The sequence below is a fragment of the Podarcis erhardii genome (assembly GCF_964252035.2).
Source record: "Podarcis erhardii genome assembly, chromosome: 6".
NCBI lineage: Eukaryota > Metazoa > Chordata > Lepidosauria > Squamata > Lacertidae > Podarcis > Podarcis erhardii.
The window spans coordinates 62,816,385-62,835,417 of NC_138510.1; the positions used below are offsets into that span (position 1 = coordinate 62,816,385).

A 19,033-nucleotide genomic window follows, 5' to 3' on the forward strand; every position below is an offset into this window, starting at 1 on the left:
TGAAAAAAAGCAGCACAAGAATTATGATGAGTAAATAATACTATTTACTCAATGTGTTACATTCAGAAGGAGCTACTGGGAACCTGTTTTATTTATTTATTTTATTGCTGGGCAATGGCTGCCAAACTTGGTTATAAAAACACTAGCTTGGGGTGTAGGGTGGGGTAATTTATTACTGCCAGCATTTACTCCAGTGAGTAGATACTGTACATCTGAAGGGTTAAAGAGGCTGCTCTACATTATTGCAAATTATTTTCTGACATCCCAGGAGAGTATTTTACCACTTGGATGTCTAAGAGGTGCCCCCCCCCGAGGTTTTGGCCTATCACATTCTCTCTCTTTCAAGTTGCACATCCCAAGACAGAAGCTGTCACTGTTTGTTGCTAAATCAGTTAGGCTTTTACATGCGCGCCTGTATTTTTTTCCCTGGTGCTTTGTAAATGTTTTCTCAAGAGTAGGCCACCTCTTGTGAAAATGTGTGAAGCATTTGAAAATGTTCACCTTTCAAAAATGAAATATGCTTACAGAATATTAAACATCCCAGTTTCCAGGTTTGATGTAAAGGGCAGTTATTTTTCATGGAAGAAAGAACAGTGATAGTTTTAAACAAAGCTAAATTTATTATGCTGTTAGGGAAAAGTTCCTAGAAGGAAGTCTGGCACAAAGGGTGCTGCGAAAGATTTAATAACAATGGGGTGCAAGGGCGTAGCTGGGGGGGGGAGCAGGGGGATCCACAAATTTATTAAAAAGCATTGAAAGTACTCAGTAAACTGAGGTTCTGCCCTCCCCACAAAGCCACTTCCGGGCCTGCCCCAGGAGGTGGGGTTGCGGGCTTCACGCCCACCCACGCGAGCGGGGCTGGCTTCTGCCCCCCACGAGAGCAGGGGAATCCCCGTCTGGCCCGCCCCCCCCAGCCGGCCAATCAGCTGGGCGGCGGGGGGACGTGGCTTGCCCTATTTATTGCCGGCACGGAGGGGGCTCGCCCTCTTTTCGCCGGCTCGCCCCCACGTTTTTCCCACCCTCCCTCCCTTTAAGTAGGTTTAGGCTTAGGCACTCCTTTGACATTGCTATGGACTTCGGTCTGTCGCCGCAAGGGGCATGGTAGGAATTTTTCCCAATTGGCGATTTCGGGCCTTTTGGTTTTTCGCCTACCTCGTAGCAACTCGTCACAACTTCTCGGCATTGGCGGTAGGCATTGGTAAGAAGGGGTTAAGACGATGTGTGTGGGGGGAGGAGCGCCATCACCTCCCCCCAGCGAGCGAAGGGTGGTCCGTTAAAGGACCCCGGGGGGTGTGGCCCTGTCCGAAGCCTATGGAGGTGTGGGCCAAAGGCACGCCCCAGAGCGGTGACCCGGGGGAGCTCCTAGTCGACGTGCCTCGCGGGAGTCTCCCCTGATATAAGGTTAACCCTTCCCCGTGTCTCCAGCAAATGGGCTGGAGCCGGATAGCCGTTAGGACCAATGCCTATGCCAATGCCTCTCATTCCTGAATTCAATAAAGTTGTGGCCTAATTCGCCCAATTAACCTTACATACAGTGTCTGGTGTCTTTATTTATCCTGGTGGGGGCGGGAACTCGCCACGCAACCAGCAGTCCGCCTCCGTGATTTGCCAAAAATTATGGGGTGATCCTTTAAAGATGAACTTATTTGTTTTTGGCATAAGCTTTGTTTGGTGCAAAGGATCCAAAATGATATCCTACGTTCGCTAGTAAACAAAGGTGGTTCTCCCTCCCCACTTTTCAATAGTTTCTGAACAGTGGGCTGTGATATGTTCTGCAGATTCTCGCAGCCCAACAGGTGAACGCTTCGACTCTGGAAAAGCTTTGAGAGGACCCGGCTTTCCACAAACTGCACTGGCGATAATGTGGATTGGATGTGTTTGCTGGAAAGTTTCTGAATGTCTTAGAGGGCGGGGAGCGCGCGAGGATTTCCCGGACTCTCGATTCCAATCCACACATTGTTGTGCACAAGAGCCTGCGCGCAGCTTGGTGGCACCAGACACCTCCCTTTCCCCCTCGGTGACTCCAATCCCGGCCTGCCGCTCCTGCTCCTCTCTCTGTTCCGTAGTTTGCCGCTCTCCTCAGCCGCCGCTGTTTTCAGTCGGCAGCCGAGGCACAGCTCCCAGTGTCCCCGGAGCTGGAGCGCAGGCGAGCCAAGCCACTGGCTGCCCGTCTCGGGGAGGAATCGGACGCGCGGCTCTGCTCGGCCGACCCATTCCGGCTGCAAAGAGGTCCGCGGAGGGCTCGTGCGCCCGGCGGCCCCTGCATGGAGGTGTCGGCCGCTGCTCCCCGGAGCCCCGAGGCGTAGCGCCCTCCTCCCCCGCCGCCTGCAATCCCACGCCGAAGTTTGGGAGGCGCTCGGGAAAGTTTGAGCGCCGCGCTTTACGCACGGCGGTGGCCACCGTCCCCAGCAGGGCGCTCCAGAAGTCGCCCCCCGCATCATGGCGAGCAGGCCGGCAGAGCTGGAAGAGGCCGCCCGGCCGGCTCGCCGCTCCTCCAGCGGCTCGGCTCCCGCCTTGCGAAGGGGCAGCGTTGGCCAGCGGCCCCTCTGGGTTGTCTACATGGCGCTTTTCTGGAGGCTTAGCGCCGCCGATTCGGAGTTTTCCATTTTGGACGAGGCGCAAGTTTTAGCCACTCAGATGAGGAAACTGGCCACGGAGGAGCTGGGGGTTGTCACCATGCAGGTAAGCTTCCCTTCTCCCCGGCGCTCTTTTCCATTCTTCCCCCTGAATTCTTCCCCTCCTCCTTTCTCTCTCAGCTTCGCTTCCTTCTTCCTGGTTTTCTTTCTTCCCTTTCCCTTCATCCTTTCCTTCCTGTTTTTCTCCCACTTTTCTTTTTTCTCCCATTCCAACCCCCCCCGCGCTCTCTTTTCAAATCCTGTCTTCTACCTTTTCTCCCTTCTCCTCTCTCCCCCCCCCCCCGCACCAGTGGGCTGCTGCTTGTTTATCTCCTCTGCCTTTTTGTTGCTTAAAATTTTGCTTGGAAGTGGCACCCCTCCCTCCCTCCCTCAACTTGCAGGGAACTGGAGTTTTACCCGCTTAGTGGCGTCCCTCGCTAGATCTCCGATGTTGGAGCACCACGCTGGCTCTCACCGTTGTTGTTGGGGCGGGGGGCGGGTTAGGCAGAAAGAGCCTGTGTTTTCTCACCGTTTGCAGACTTTTGATCAGAGCAAGCTGCTGAATCCTTTCATATAAGAGCATCGATGAATGTTGAAACATGATCTCCTGGTTTCAGGCTGTTGCCCCCCTGGGCAGAGATACTTGAAGGAGGAGGCTTGGAACTGTATTTTCTGCATACTGTGTGTGTGTGTGTGTGTGTGTGTGTGTGTGTGTGTGTGTGTGTTGCTCCAAAGACCTGCTTCATTTTTGAGGTAGCTATGGAAATCCTTATCTTTGACAAATCCAATTTTGGCAGATTTGAGAAGCTTGAATGCTTCCAGCCACTTAACGCTAGGGTCGTAATTAGTAGCTAAAGCCAGACTACTTGGAAGCAAGTAAAATGAGATTTGATTGTTGACTAGCACTGCTTTCTCCTGGATCTTTTTGTGTGTGGTGGCAGAGTTCTCTTTAAAAAGAAAATGCATTAGCAGGACGATGATCCTATGCATGTTTTCTTGGAATTAAGTTTCATTGAGTTCAGGGGGCCATATTCCCAAGTAAATTAGGATAAGAGTGTATCCTAAAGCTATCATTAACATTTTCTCTTAAAGTTGCCAAACTGCTCAATAATTTTGCTGGGTAGAGGAAGAGAGAACTCCTCCGTTGAAATATTTTTACTTAACATTTTAGAATTTCCTCCCCACCCCCAATTTTCAACCCAACAGCTAGGTAGGAGAAAAATACTAGAAATATATCAGAAATATAAATGGAAATGCTGAGAGGATTGGTGTAGTTTTCTCTTTTTTTGCGAAAAACAAAACACAAAAAGCAGTTTAACAAATTTTTAGTATTTTAACTCCTGAAATGCATTTCCTGGCACTGGGTAATTTGCCCCAGTTCAGAAAGAGCGAGATGATTAGCAATTATAGTCTATCTCTGCCTTTGTGGTTGCATATTAATGACAGTTTGACTATTGTGCTTTCTGTAAAGGAGGCTAATAGCTGTGTTACAGCAACCAACTGCAGCCTCCCCTGACAAAAGGTGAAATTGGATCCCCAAACACACTGCAAATGCGAGGTAGGGTCAGTGGCAAAGGCAGTTTTAAAGCCTCCCAGATTGAAAAGGAGACGCTTCATGGAAGCAGCAGGGGTCTGTGCCCAAATGGCCCTTTATCTTCTTCAAACTGGCTCCTTTCTACTATCTTTTGAAATATTATTGTTTCGGCTCCCTCCTAGGGCTCTTGGGCTTTTGTCAGAGTTTCTTTCCCCCTCGTTTATTGTAAGAAACAGCACATTAAAAATGACTATGCTTAACAAGGTAGATAGTAGTAAATTATTGATATACTGAACTATGGAGAATTTAGAAGTCACTTCCCTTCTCCCACAAGAGCCGATGGCACATTTCTCTCCCTGTGTGTAATCTGTAGACTCTGGGAATACTGTTAAAGGAAAATGCTACTATACCATTAAAAGAGATGCTCTCATTTTACGAACTTCCCCCTTACTGGTACATGCCTATGTATAATTATGTTTGTGTAAAGTGGTCTTTTCTTTCTTTCTTTTTTACATCAGGGCATGTAAAAAATGCATTTGCATGCATTATTTGTCATGCTAATTCTTTAGCTTGTTGGGCGATTAAGTATCTGTCACTAAGAATTGTGGCTTTTAAAGGTTTATTGGCTTCCAGAAGAAATGTTTGATGCCCATACTAAATATATTGTCTTACTGTTAACTGGGACGGGTGAAGCTAGATGCCATCAAGACAGTAAAGCCAGAGATTGGTAAAAAAGAGAGTGGTAAAAAAAAAAAAAAGTTCGTCATTTTTCATTTGTTTCAAGCTTGCCATGGTTTCTGCAGAGACTTTACTGCAGAAGGAAGTTAGTGTAAAAATACTTAATTCAGAAGGTGGTGATTTTGTTGACTTTTATGTATAATTTAGCTGTAGATACTGAAGCGTGTTTGTTGTCTCAAATATCTGCAGTCGTAAATCTGGTATAATACAGGAGATCTCCCTATGGTCCTGTTGACATCATCAGGTGTCCATAGTAATTGGGAATGTGTCAAAAAAGAAACTAGAGCAACAGTGAAGGACCTTTACATATCCTAATTGTTGTGAGTGGGTATCTAGCAGTGGAGACAGCAGGAAGGAGGCCTAAAAAATCAGAGACCAACTAAAGGAGATATGGGGAATGACAAGGACAAAGCCCAGAGAAGAGAGAATAAATCAGGGCGAGACTGCAAGTTGTGATTGTAAGGAGATAGAATTTGATTTCAAATGCCTTAAATGATTGATCAGAAGAACTGAAGGAGAGTGAAATGTTCTCCCTGACAATTAAGTTAAGGAGAGAGAAGGTGTTGGAGAAGTTGAATAGGTGATTCTGGGCTTTGAATAGTTCACATCATTATGTTTGGCGTAACAGGACTATATAAGGAGGTGACACCAACCAGAACAATGTGAAAATAAGAAAACGGGTAGCCACTCCCAGGTTTGTGAAACCCAATGATGACAGAATGGAAGGGGCTATCTGTATTTCAGTTGATTTGAAAGGCAAAACAGTATTTCTGTTCCCTGTGAGTGGGGTGGCAGTGAGATGACGTATCAAAAACGTTTGTCAGAGATTGACTTGAGTATATTTGAATCTATGGGAATTAGTTAAGATTGCCCATGAAGGCTGTGTGAAGAAGCAACCAGCCTCAGTCCCCCCTCGCCTACAGAAATGGTCCCCACAAAGGGAGAAGGGATAAAGGAAACCTCTAAATCTTGAAGAAGCTGCAGGAAAGGTGAGAAGGGTAACCAAGGGTAACCAATGTGACAATCGGCCTCAGAAGACCCTTGTAGTGGGTGGTTGTGTGCAGTAGAGAGCATGATAACATTCAGAACTTTTGTTAGGCGTTTCTGAATTTCCTACAGCATTCTTTTGCTCCTGTTCCTGGATTTTCGTTTACTGCTGATATGTTTCCGTCTTCTTACAGTTCTAATATCCCTTAATGTGAAATGCTTGAAGTTCTTATATAAATGTAACAAATTCATCCCAAAGCATGTTTGATATGGAGACATGCACCTATGTATAATTGTGGGGAAGACACATCTGTTGCGCAGTGAGTGAGGTTAGTAGCAGGAATGCATTGATCTAAAGATCAGGATTGTTTTTCATTTTGTATGGCACACAGAATTACTTGTAACTGAAATGTGGATTTAGGGCTTTTAATATAGATAGATGTGTTGATTTGCATTTAGTATAACCTGAAGCGTATGTAACCCGAGGTACCACTGTACTGCTAATGGAATGGCATGGCTTTCATTTTACAAAGAATGTGTTTCTTCTTTGATCAAAAAAGTTAAACAACCAACAAATGTGTGGTCTGAATTTGCATGGTTACAAATATTACACAAAATGTCTAAAGGATCCTTCATTTTGACCATTTGGTCATATTCTGGTACTCGCTGGAATAAATAATCTAGAATATATAGACGTTTAATCAGTAGTGTTTTTTTTAGTATTTTACTGAAAGCTAGTTATACTTTCCTTAACCTAGTCTCTAAAAGTTGTGTTGTGGTTTATAAATGAGAAATGCTATGACTCAGAAAAAGGTAATACAGTATACCTAGGGTCACATCCAGTGTTAGTCATACTCAGAGTAGACCTGTTGAAATTGATATGATTTTTCAATTCATTTCAATGGGTATACTCTGAATAAAAAATATGTGTAAGGTAACATCCTAAGGCTTCAATGGTATACCTGGTATATAGGAATTTGGCCACAATTGTAAGGTATCTTAGTATCTTGCTATACTTTTTGTCAGGCTGTACTGGTAGGCTGGTTCTGAACTGTTTGCTTCTGTCTGGGAAATTGGAATAAATATGAAGTGACTAGCAATATCATTATTGGGGGATTTGTTTCCTGATAGACCCGTGAAATAACCTTACCAGAATTGGAATGAAACCTTAAGTACTTTTAGCTTGAAGTGAAACCCATTGAGCTCAGTGAAACTGCCTTCTGAGTAAATACACATAGGATAAGACTGTTAGCCATTCCTATTTGTGAATTCTTTGAAGAAGGAGAAGCTAGTTCATGCATGTGTACAGTATACGTCACTTGAACACTAAATACTTATTTTACATATAAGAGACTCGGCCAAAAAGTGTGAATTGTCATTATTATTTATTAAATTTCTATACCAAAGATCACAGGGCAGTTCACAATATAAAATGGTCTCCTCTGAATAATAATTGTGTTTGAATTTGGTATTGGAGGATATAAAAGTACTGTTGATGATGATTAATCGCTAATAGGGTAATGTGCATGTATGTGACCCTGTCGTAAGATGCAAACTAGGTGTTACATGGGAGATGCTTTTATAAAATGAAAAAGCATATTGTTATGAAAATCAGGCGTGGGAGGCTTCCAGCTTGATAGAAAACTGTGTTAGGAAGGCCTTCTCTTTATGTTATGTTAATTGTTCTGCTTAAAATCCACACACACCCAATTGGATGGATGGAAAAGTAACTGTTTTCCTCCATTATTGAGTGGAAAAGAACCAAAGGAGACCATTCCTAAATCACAGTGGAAATCTTGGGGTTGGGGAGGGGGGAATTAGGAGACAATTACATGCATTCTCTATGCATTATCCAAGTTGTTCCTAAGATAATTCTGTTCATTCCCCATCATGTATCCACTGTACCTTAGTATTTGGAGATATGTGTCTTTGTCCCTCATCCATAACAAGTATAAGTTACAAAATGTCAAAATATATTCATGTTAGTGTATTATAATTAGTACTGTGCTGAAATCTGCCCTCCCAATTTTACAAAAAAAGTTTGTGAAATAGGTTTTAAAATTTTCTTATTCTTAGGACACATTAGAATTTATGTAGGTTTTGAGTTTTCCTTGTTACTGGGAAGTGGCCAAAGACAGTTGTGTTTGGTTTTCCTTTCAATAAACAAATCTGTAGGCTGCCTGCACTTCCTGATCTGAAAAAGCCCATGGGGGAAGACATCTCTGGATATCTCCCTCTGGACTTTAATTGACGTGTGGGCACCTGGGAAAGCTGCAGAGGGGAAATTCTGTATTCAGCCCACAGTGCTGTTGTACTTTGGCCACTAAACACCATATAATTAAAATAGGAAAAGTAAGTGTATCATCATCACCCCAGCTCTTGATAGGTTTCTAGTGTTGCATACCCCTGATCTGAGAGGGGAAGGTCAAAGAGGTTTCTTGGCTCTGCATAGCACGAAACATCCTCATGTTTTGTATTTAATGAAGCAAAAACAGGCTTAAAATATGCAGGGGTCAGTGGATCACTTCAAAATTGGGAGTGCTTAGTAATTGGATGAGGCATTGTGCTAGCTGAAGGTTTAGCATATGAAAAGCTGCTGTTTTGTCGAGTAGAAAAATTCCCAAGATTGTTTTAACACAGAACTGCTTATATAAAAGTGAATGTGTCTGACCGCAAGGAACACCACAAATTAATTGTACTTCAGGCTAAAGCAGGAGTAGCCAGTGTGCTGCCCTCCAGATGTTGCAGGAATACAACTTCCATCATATTTGACAGTTGGCCATGCTGGCTTGGATTGAAAGGAGTTGGAGTTGAGCAGCATCTGGGAGATGATGCTACATTGGCTATCCTAGTCTAAAGTAGGACGACCAGATAGAAAATATAGGATTCCTGTACGTATTAATAGTTGTGCAGAAGAGGGAATTTTAGCAGGTGTTGCTTGACCTGCAAGCAACACCTGCAGGTTTCTCCTCTTCTACAGCTACTAAAGGTGCAAAGATCCTTGCTTGGCCATCTTTGCCTAAAGGCTTCTTCCTTTCTATTTATTGCATTATTTACACACTTGGAAAATTGTTGAAGCTAAAGGAAACATGAGAGGGAAGAAAATTCCCCTTCCTTCTGCTCTGCTTTGTGTCTTTGGCAGTGCTTTGGGCTACATTATCTATTGGCATAACTCAGCCTACAGAGAATTAAAGCATTTGTATAAAAGTCAAATTATTCTAGTTTCACCAGACAGTCGGGCTTTGTCTGTGGCTTATGACATGATGGTGGAAAGTGATCAAATAAATGTGATTTGTTAAAACAATTGACAAAGGGATCCCAGCTCTAATTATGTAGAACAAGATTCAAAATATTAATTAGCCCTAAGTTTGACAGAAACACGTTAATTGTTCTGCTGGTGTGTAAATGTATAATCTGGTGTCACTGGGGCACACATTGCTGTGGTCTGCTTCATAGTATATAGAAGACTTATGCTGCCAGGAGTTCAGACGACCAGAGGATTCTAATTGCAATTGTATGGAAGAGACAAACCTATAAGCAAAGATAGTTGTGTACACTTGACTATACCAGTGTATATCTAAATTTTGCAATCCAAAAAGGTGGACATGGACTACATACTCCATGCTTGTGGGTTTCATATGCAGATTGACTGAGCATCAAGAAGGGATCTGTTTATAGGCACCTGCAGATCTTGCACCACAGGCAACTTCACCTGAAACACAGTGTTCAGAGGATAAGCAAGAATCTGCAAGCTAACCAATGAGAGTGATATCATCAATGTTTTGATGAGTCAGTGACTAGTTTAGGCTGGAACGCCTCTCTTCATAGGTGTCAGCCTGTCCTTTTCAAGAACAGCAAGGGAGATGGCACTTAGCCTCCTCATACCACTGGAAAGGGCTGGAGCAGGACATTTTCACATTGGCCAGGGGTGCCAAAGTGTTGCGCAGCTGTGTGTTTAGGCCGTAGGTGGCAAGAAATTCCATGCAGGAGAAGGTGTTGGCTGGAGTGCTCTTTCCTTGCTCTACATCCAGCATGGAAACCCAAGCAGCCTGGTAGAGAAAGGAGACTCCCTCCTCTGTGTCTAGCATGGAAATGTGACAGGCTGCCACCAGAGCAACATCGTTCTCCGTTCTTCCTCTGCAAGGAGGCTAGAAATTTTGTTTTGGCAGAATATTAACTTTTGTGGGCCTGTTTACAAGGTTGGCATTTTCTTCTCAAATAGTCCAGAAGCTTCATGTCAGTCCTGATGAATTAGCAAGCAATGCAAGTGAATTTTATTTTAAACAACATTTAACGGTTTTCTATGGGTGTAATAAGGGACGCGGTTGGCGCTGTGGGTAAAACCTCAGCGCCTAGGACTTGCCGATCGCATGGTCGGCGGTTCGAATCCCTGTGGCGGGGTGCGCTCCCGTCGTTCGGTCCCAGCACCTGCCAACCTAGCAGTTTGAAAGCACCTCCGGGTGCAAGTAGATAAATAGGGACCGCTTACTAGCGGGAAGGTAAACGGCATTCCATGTGCTGCGCTGGCTCACCAGATGCAGCTTGTCACGCTGGCCACGTGACCCGGAAGTGTCTGCGGACAGCGCTGGCTCCCGGCCTATAGAGTGAGATGAGTGCACAACCCTAGAGTCTGGCAAGACTGGCCCGTACGGGCAGGGGTACCTTTACCTTTACCTTATGGGTGTAATATTTTAGTAATATTTTGCACTAATTTAATGGCATGCAATATTGTAATATTTTAGACTGTAGTTCTGAGAACCTTGTTGCTGTCAGCTGCCTTTGGCATCCCTATGGTGAGGAAGAAAAGAGGAGCTCGATAACCATTGCTGTATTTTGAGGTGTATCTTTGACTTTCCAACCACGTACAACTTCAGTAATGAAAACCTCCTCTTAAGATAGGGGCATTCAGCTGCTTTTGTGCAAACTGTTGCTGCTACTTATCATCCCAAAGAACTCCCATATTTCATGCAGTAAACAGGCTCTGAAAATCAGAGGCCACAGACTGTGATAAAAAAAATCCGCTTTTTCAGATTGTACATATCAGTTTGATTTGGTTTCAGTTGTATGTAAATCTTATTATATCATATATATATGTGAGAGTATCAAGGTGTTTCTGTGGTTTTTGAGCTGAATATTAACATGTTGTTGTGTAGTGTCTTCCTCATCAGGTGTGCTAGTTGATGTCATACCTACACAAATTGAAGAAAATAACAATAGTGCACAAATCATCATCATCATGGTTTATTTGTATGCTGCCTCTCTATAAGCTAAACCATGTGCTAGGCAGCTTACAACATAAAAAGATTTACATCATTACAAAATGATAACAAAAATAATCATAACCAATAAATTAAAATCTCAATGCAATTAAGCAATTCCCACATAAGACATAATAAGATCTTACAATAAAGATTTTTAAAAAAATCATACAAATAACAGCAAAAAGTAAGCATTTTCAGAATTAAACATTGACCCCAACAAAACTCCTAAGCAGTACCCCTATGCCAATCCCAAGAGTCTCTAGGCATGCTGAGCAGCAGGTCCTGCAGGAATCATATCAAATATAGTCTCTCTGGCCTCTTTAGCAGCCTCAGTCAGTGCCCCACCCACCCAGGCCACATGAAAAGAGCATGTAAAGCAGGACTTGCAGCAAACACATGCCCTATCATGGTCAAGGAACCCACCTTAGGATAAAATAGTGAGATGCAACCTATACCTGTACAGTGGTCCTTGCTCATTTCCTGTAAAGATCTGTGTAGAACAGCACTCAGGTTCTAGTAATTTTCCTGTTAGCTAGGCAAACTAAACTGAGTTGATCTGACTTACATGGGAAAAGTAGATTTCTCATTGTTTGGTGCTATTCCTGTGAAGCAAGATGTCCTCCGATTTGTTGGTCAGTGAACGAAAGGAAGTGGTTTTAAAGATGTGACTTTGAGTGTTGGAATTTGGTAGTTCCAAATGTAATGCAGGCTACCAAAGGAAGTTGCCAGCTAACTGCTGTGGCGCATCACTTGCTTTTGAATGAACTGAGACAGAGTGAGAATGGAGTTTGGGCTGTTACATTCCACATGACTCAAGGGGCCTCCTATCCTCATGCCCTGGAAGAGATGTCTAAAGCTGATTTTCATCTGTTTGCTTTAGAGAGAGGGTTGTTACTTTCCATGTTGTGACCATCAGAAAAGAAAGATGACCTTATGTGTTTTGTCTCTTTGAGAATTATTGCTGTGCACACCAGTTATCGGTTCAACTGAAGGAACGACAGGAAGCAGCTATTAAATTGCTAGATATTCCTGATGCATTCATATCACTTTGTTTATAAAACAAATTGCCTCTTCTCAGCAATTGCCAGGTACATGAACAAAATAATGACATTGTCAAAGGTGATGGTAGAATAGTGGACTGACAGAGGATTCTTCAATACTGAGACTGTAAGAGAGTTATAGTTAAGGTCATATGCAAAGTGCATTGAAGGACCACTTCAGGGAGTTGTGGAATCCATTCATGGAAACTGTTTATGTGCAGAGAATGCGCAAAAATGTTACAACTCTTTTTGAGGAGCAGCTCGTTAACAAAAGTGGCACCTTATTTGCATGGCACTGAAGAACAATTTGCATCTGTTTGGTATGCCTGCCAAGTTGAATATCAATAAAAAATACTACCCTGAAGACAGATGTTACGGACTAAATGGTGATTTTAAATCATGATGTTGATATTGGAACAGTTTCCCAGATGTGAGAATCAGAGCTTTTCTCCAATGCTGTCAAGTGTATATCTATTGGCATCAAGTAACATTTCTTACCACTTCTAGAGGAGAATCGGCACAACTCTGGTGCCATAATATGTGGTTGATAGTTTGAGATGAGGCTATGCATGCTGAAGACATTCCAAGAATATCTTTAGATATTATCAGTCTTTTACCTGCAGAGAAATGGAAAATATCTTGGTCTGGGATAGAGGCAACCTCTCCAGTTATTAAGAGTTCAAAGGAGGAACCAGGAAGCAGATAATTCCCAGCTGTTAATACAAAGAACTAACAGAATATATATGAGAACTTTATATGAGAAACAGATATTTCAGCTGATTAGGACCTTTGCAGATTTTGTTACGTAACTACTATGGTTACATAACTACTATGGTGTACATCATGTCCTTACAGCCAGTCTTATACCATACAGAGTGCTGACAATGCCAACAAGACAACCCATCAAAATAAGGCTGCAGTTCTATGCACAACTTACCTGGGGGTCCATCTTATTGAACTCAGTGGGACATATATCTGAAGGGATTGTGTTGTAAAACTTTTATTTCAACAATAGAGCAAATTAACTCTTTTGCCAACTGAATTAAGCTTTGTGTTATAACAATTTGGTGTATACTCGGTTTACATTAATTATAAGCATCTTGCTAGAACTAAAGTTGACCAGATTAATAGCTCAAATGTATTTATTCTTTTTAAGCTTCTGGTTGATGTAGATTATTTAAATATCTGACAAACTTTTTTTTTAATGTTGAAGCTGATGAATGCTTTATGGGGCCATTTCCCCTTCAAAAATGGTGTATACTACTGTAATTGGAGTGGAAGTCAGTGAAATAAAATATCATCTGTTTTACATGATTGTGTGTTGGTTTGGTTCCAATCATAACAGTGTTTTAAGAGACTCTCTGAATGCTCAGGACTACAGCATTTTTCATCATGTTCCTCTTCCACTTGCTTTTTTATGAAACATTTTGGAAAGATATAACAAGGCCCTAGTGGAAAGGCAGTTAATGTTGTCATGCTTAGGAGGAGGAAAAAATCTGAATTTTTAATTAGGCTTTAGTTGTTTCTTCAAAGCGTCAAGGCATCATTAGTGATGTAAGTCTTGTTGCATTAGCGGAGACTGACATTTCACTTCAAACACAGAATGCAGCTGTCCTGTGCAGATAAAAGTTGCCAAATGTGGTGCAGCAAGGTGGATTTGTAGATAATTAGCTGTCCCATTTTTACTGCTGTGCTGAAGAACCCTGCCAGTCATGTCGGGGAAAAGAGAAAGCTGGAATTATTAACTGGGAGAAAATCCAAATATGCTATAAAACACTTCTGGAATCACTTCAGCTGTGGCAGGGCTGATAAGATGTATGTTAAGGGAGCACACAAAATGAGTACAGTATATGATATCGCAAGCTGCCGCCGCCACTTTTTAAATTAAAAAACCCTCAAAACTTTAATTTAGTCAACTGGAAATAGCATGGGCTATAATGAATCCTTTACTGTGTAGTAAAATAATTGCTTTGGATCCATTAGTCTCAACAAGACTTTGTAGCAAATAATGTAGTATGGCATAGTTTTGAATGAACCCTTCTGGATCAAGATACCCCAAAGTAATCCAGCATTACTGGATCAGTCCAGTATCCTGCTTTACCACAGCAACTGGTATTCAGTGATAGACGGTCTCTTGAATGTGGAGGTTACCGTATGTAGAGTTCTCATGACTAACAGCCATTGCCAGTCCTGTCCTTCATGAATTTGTATGTCTAACCGATAGTGGCTGTTGTGTTGTGGCAACGAATGCCATAAATTTATCACTCCTTTTTATTGAAACATTTTGAAAGAAAGTGGGGGTAGTAATTCGCTGGTTTCTTAGCTTTAGTTGCTCGTGCTCAGTGTGTGAAGTTCCATGGTGGACCATACGAGTACAGAGATGAACCTGCAGCAGAGGTCTCCTACAAGCTTTATACGCTTCCATGTTCTTTGAAAGCCTGATCAGAACTTGGTTTAAGAGCTTAACTGACTTCACTAGGTGGTTAATGCCCACACTCCTATGGTTCACCATTAACTAGATTTGAAACTATGGTCTGAAGCTAATTGCAAGTTTCAGGTTAATAGCAAAGCTTAGTTTAGCATTCAGCATCCATAAGGTTAGTGCTGATAAAAGTTTCATCTGTGGCAAGGCTGGTTGGAAGAGGGGAGGGAGGATTTGTGCCATATGTAGGTGAGAAGGAGCCCACCTTCTTGTATGACCTAGTTGTAGTTATTATATGCTGGGATTCACTGGTGTTTGCTGTGATAAACATATAGGACCAGTTCTGATGCAACAAACTATAGTTTGTTAACTCAAGAATGACATCAGGACCGTGTGCGGCTTTGCTCCTGAAATGCTGTGGTTGACATTATTCATGCTAGAAGCCCCCACAGCTGTTGTGCAAGGGGAGGAAAGCAGCAGTGGGGTGAATATGCAGTCCCAATTCTTGTTCTTGACTTAATAAGCCAAGGTTTATGAAACCAAGTTCATGACCTCTGAAACAGACCTAAAGTGCAAAGGAGAGATGCTCAGTTTCCAACTCAGAGGACACATATGCAGTTGTACTTGGTTAGTGCATGTAATCCGAAGTGTTTAGAGGGTGTACATTTCCCTAGTGCCACGCAACGTGTGAATGTATATCCAGTGTTTAATAAATAAATGAAAGTGTGAATGGTTGTACAACACATCTGTAGGCTATGTTTACTGAAGGCATTCATGTTATAAATGACTCCATGGGTGTAGTGGGGGGGGGAGGAAGGGGCAGCTGCCCCCCCCCAGTCAATACAATTCAGTAATAGTACATAGCAAACTGAGGCCTGCCCCCACAAAAAAATAAATAAATAAAAAAAATCCTGGCTACACCCATGGATGACTCATGACAGTACTGTACATTTTAGTCCCATAAATTTGAAAAGTATATTCTCATAATGGCTAGTTGCAGAAGGCTTTCATCACATTTGGTGACTGTTTTCTCTTGTTATTGTAATGTAACAGTTGTTTGGATTTAGCACCCAGAAAATTAAGTGGAGATGGGTGTATAAATAATTTGTAATGTGTATATGGAGCAACTTTTACCTTAAATAGCACCATGCCTTTAGATAGCAATCACCAATAATCAAAGAAGTTGCATTCTAGTTTCAGGGAGATAAGTGGTTTTTGAAAGGAGCAAGATGCCCCATTAGTGAAAGCATGCCTCTAGTTAAGAACAGTTTCAGGTTAAGAAGGGACCTCCGGAATGAATTAAGTTCATAACTAGAGGTACCATTGTATAATATAGCTTCCTCGTTGATTTTTTCTTGGACTTCCCCCCTTCTATAGCAACATACATGGATCCCCCTCTGTCTCTCTGTTTTGCCCTCACAGTAAATTTGAGGCAATCCCAGAGTCATTGGCGACTGGACCTAATGGTCAGGGGTCCCTTTACCTTTACCTTTAAACTCATTCCTATTTTCCTTTCTCTTCAGTGAAATCAGTGACTAGATGGCCTCTTCAACCTACAGAGCAGATGGTCTGTGCATGTGGGTGCGTACATGTGTGTACAAGACCAGCACAGGCATATTCTACAAATTCTCTACATGATATAAATCAGTATTGATTCTGATACAATTTTAGGCAATTTCTGTTGTTGCATACAGTCAAGGCACTGCTAAAACACTCTGAAATAAGAAAATATCTGAATCATATATTATTCTTACTAAAAAACAAGACTATTGTTGCTAAAGAAGACTATTGAAGAAAGGTTTTTGTGTGTGCATATACCACAGTGTGTGTATTCAACAATAGCTATTGATGGTTTATACAACTTTTCTGTCAGCAAATACCAAAAGTTGAATACAAAGGGAAAATCAAAATGTCACATAAAACCACTTTAGTAACAAACAGAAACAAATAAGAGTAGCAAAAGATCAAGCCACAATCCCCACAAACCAATTTTTTAAAACCATTTTTATAAAGGTTGGTGGAACAGGAGAGTCTTTACTAATTTTCTAAAACCGATAAGTATTGTAAGTAGGTCAGCCTATAGGCAGTTTTTTCTGTAAGTCAGACATTCATTTGACCTAATGCAAATGTGGATTCCTGCAAATTAATGATAGGGGAGATTCATATGTGTGTAGGCGTTCCCATATGTGTGTAGGCGTTATACTGGACAAGTTAGAGCAGGGTGGCTCTCCAGATGTTGTTCCAGCTAAAACTTCCATTGTCCTGGCCGAGGTTAAGGGATAGAGTCCAGCTGCCACTGGACAGCCACCTGTTCCCCATTCTTGACTGAGAGCTTTAAGTGTTCTATAAGCAGCACCTTAAAATGATATTGGAAACAGACAGAAGTACTTAAGGCCTCCTTCAGACCTCCAGGTGTATTCTGAAACATTTCATTGATACAATAATAATGCTTTGGTGGTGGATTTATACTCTGCTATCCACACATTTATGCTGCACTCTTACACTATAACTCCTGCCAACCTAGCAGTTCGAAAGCACATCAAAGTGCAAGTAGATAAATAGGCTCTGGCGGGAATGTAAACGGTGTTTCCGTGCGCCGCTCTGGTTCACCAGAAGCGGCTTAGTCATGTTGGCCACATGACTGCTGTATGCCTGCTCCCTCGACCAGTAAAGCGAGATGAGCACCGCAACCCCAGAGTCGGCCACAACTGGACCTAATGGTTAGGGGTACCTTTACCTTTACCTTGCACTATAACACAGCAAAAGTAGGAGTATAAAAACCCAACAATAACATTTGTGGTATGAAAAGTCATAGGAGTTCATCAAGACATTACAGGATGTGCACTGTTTGAAAACAAAGTATTATATATGTACTAAAACCTTTGCAGGCACATGCAGTCTTGAAAGTGGGATTGTGTATAATGCCATCATGAACACACATCATCAAGAATGCACAATAAAAAGGGTGTCTGAAGTGGCTCTGGAATGGACTCTGTGACTTGCATTTTACAAGAGAGCACATGATACAGCACACTTTTAATTATTTCTTCACCAAGAATGTTTTCGATGTTTTGCGAAAATTTCTAAATTCACTGAAGGATGTGCAGTGCCTTCTCAGAAACAAACCTCCCTTTAGTTCTGTGGGACTTACTCTCAGGTAGGTGTGTGTAGGATTGCAGTCTTAAGTGAGAGGCTGCTTAAAAATGACACACCAAATAGTGAGGTTCTAATAAACCTCACGCGTGGGAATTGGGCAAGTGGAATTTGAATGTGTTTGTAATACATTTGGAACCAACTATGTGATGTAAGGCAAGGGACGTGGGTGGCGCTGTGGGTTAAACCACAGAGCCTAGGACTTGCCAATTAGAAGGTTGGTGGTTCGAATCCCCGCAATGGGGTGAGCTCCCGTTGCTCAGTTCCTGCTCCTGCCAACGTAGCAGTTCGAAAGCATGTCAAAGTGCAAGTAGATAAATAGGTACCGCTCTGGCGGGAAGGTAAAATGGCGTTTCTGTGCGCTGCTCTGGTTCGTCAGAAGTGGCTTAGTCATGCTGGCCACATGACCCGGAAGCTGTCCACTGGCTCCCTCGGCCAATAAAGCGAGATGAGCTCCGCAACCCCAGAGTCGGCCACAACTGGACCTAATGGTCAGGGGTCCCTTTACCTTTACCTTTATGCGATGTAAGAGTAAACAGCTCCATTTCTATATACTCATACATGCTAATTGCGAAACCTTGGAATTTTTCCTCTTCGTGCGAAAATTAAAATCTTGATCATGCGTGTAAATTAGTGTGTGAGCTTGTGCTTCACAATCTCTTTATAAAATGTGTGCACACTAAAGGGATGTTTTTAATAGAGGTACTGCCTGGATGAAAGAATGCTTTGTGGATAGAAGCTATTGTGCATTTCTGAATCTCTCGGCAGTTCCTGTGGAGCTTCCAAAGTCCCTGTGACTGAGCAAAAAAGAAGAAGGAAAAAAAAACCCTTCTAATTTTAAGCTTGAATGGAGAATAATTGGAGGTGGAGGAAAGGGAGAGAGGGATGGGGGTTGGGGGATGGGAATTGGTAAAGGATTGGTATTGGCATTTGCGATGTGAGCATTTAATACTCTTCATTCATCCTCCTGCAAATGGAGCTTTTGCATTTGCATTCTGACTGTGAAGGGAAAGCGAGGTTTTCTTATTTCATTCAGATTTAGACATCTTGTCCTAGGTATAAGATCCAGACCATGTGTTGGTTCAGGTCCTACCAGTAGTGTGTGCTTATTTTCCCTATTAGCTAATATTCTAACTATATATTACTTAAAAGAACAGTTTACAGATTACAGGCGTTATTTTGTCTGGAAAATATATTATTGATTAGCAATGGCAGAATGTTTATAAATTCTTCTTCCTCCATTAAGAAACAACAGAACTGTTTGTTCTACATGAGGTGCAATA

The 19,033-nt window shown here is 42.3% G+C and overlaps 1 protein-coding gene across 1 annotated transcript in view; it reads left to right on the forward strand.

Moving 5' to 3' along the window:
* The first annotated feature begins 1,619 nt into the window (after positions 1-1,619).
* CACHD1 (cache domain containing 1) overlaps positions 1,620-19,033 on the forward strand; it is a 123,882-nt gene continuing 106,468 nt past the window's right edge. The window contains exon 1 of the mRNA XM_081867132.1: positions 1,620-2,682. Within this exon, the coding sequence (XP_081723258.1) occupies positions 2,440-2,682 (243 nt within the window). The 5' untranslated portion in view covers positions 1,620-2,439. The remainder of the gene's footprint in view (positions 2,683-19,033) is intronic.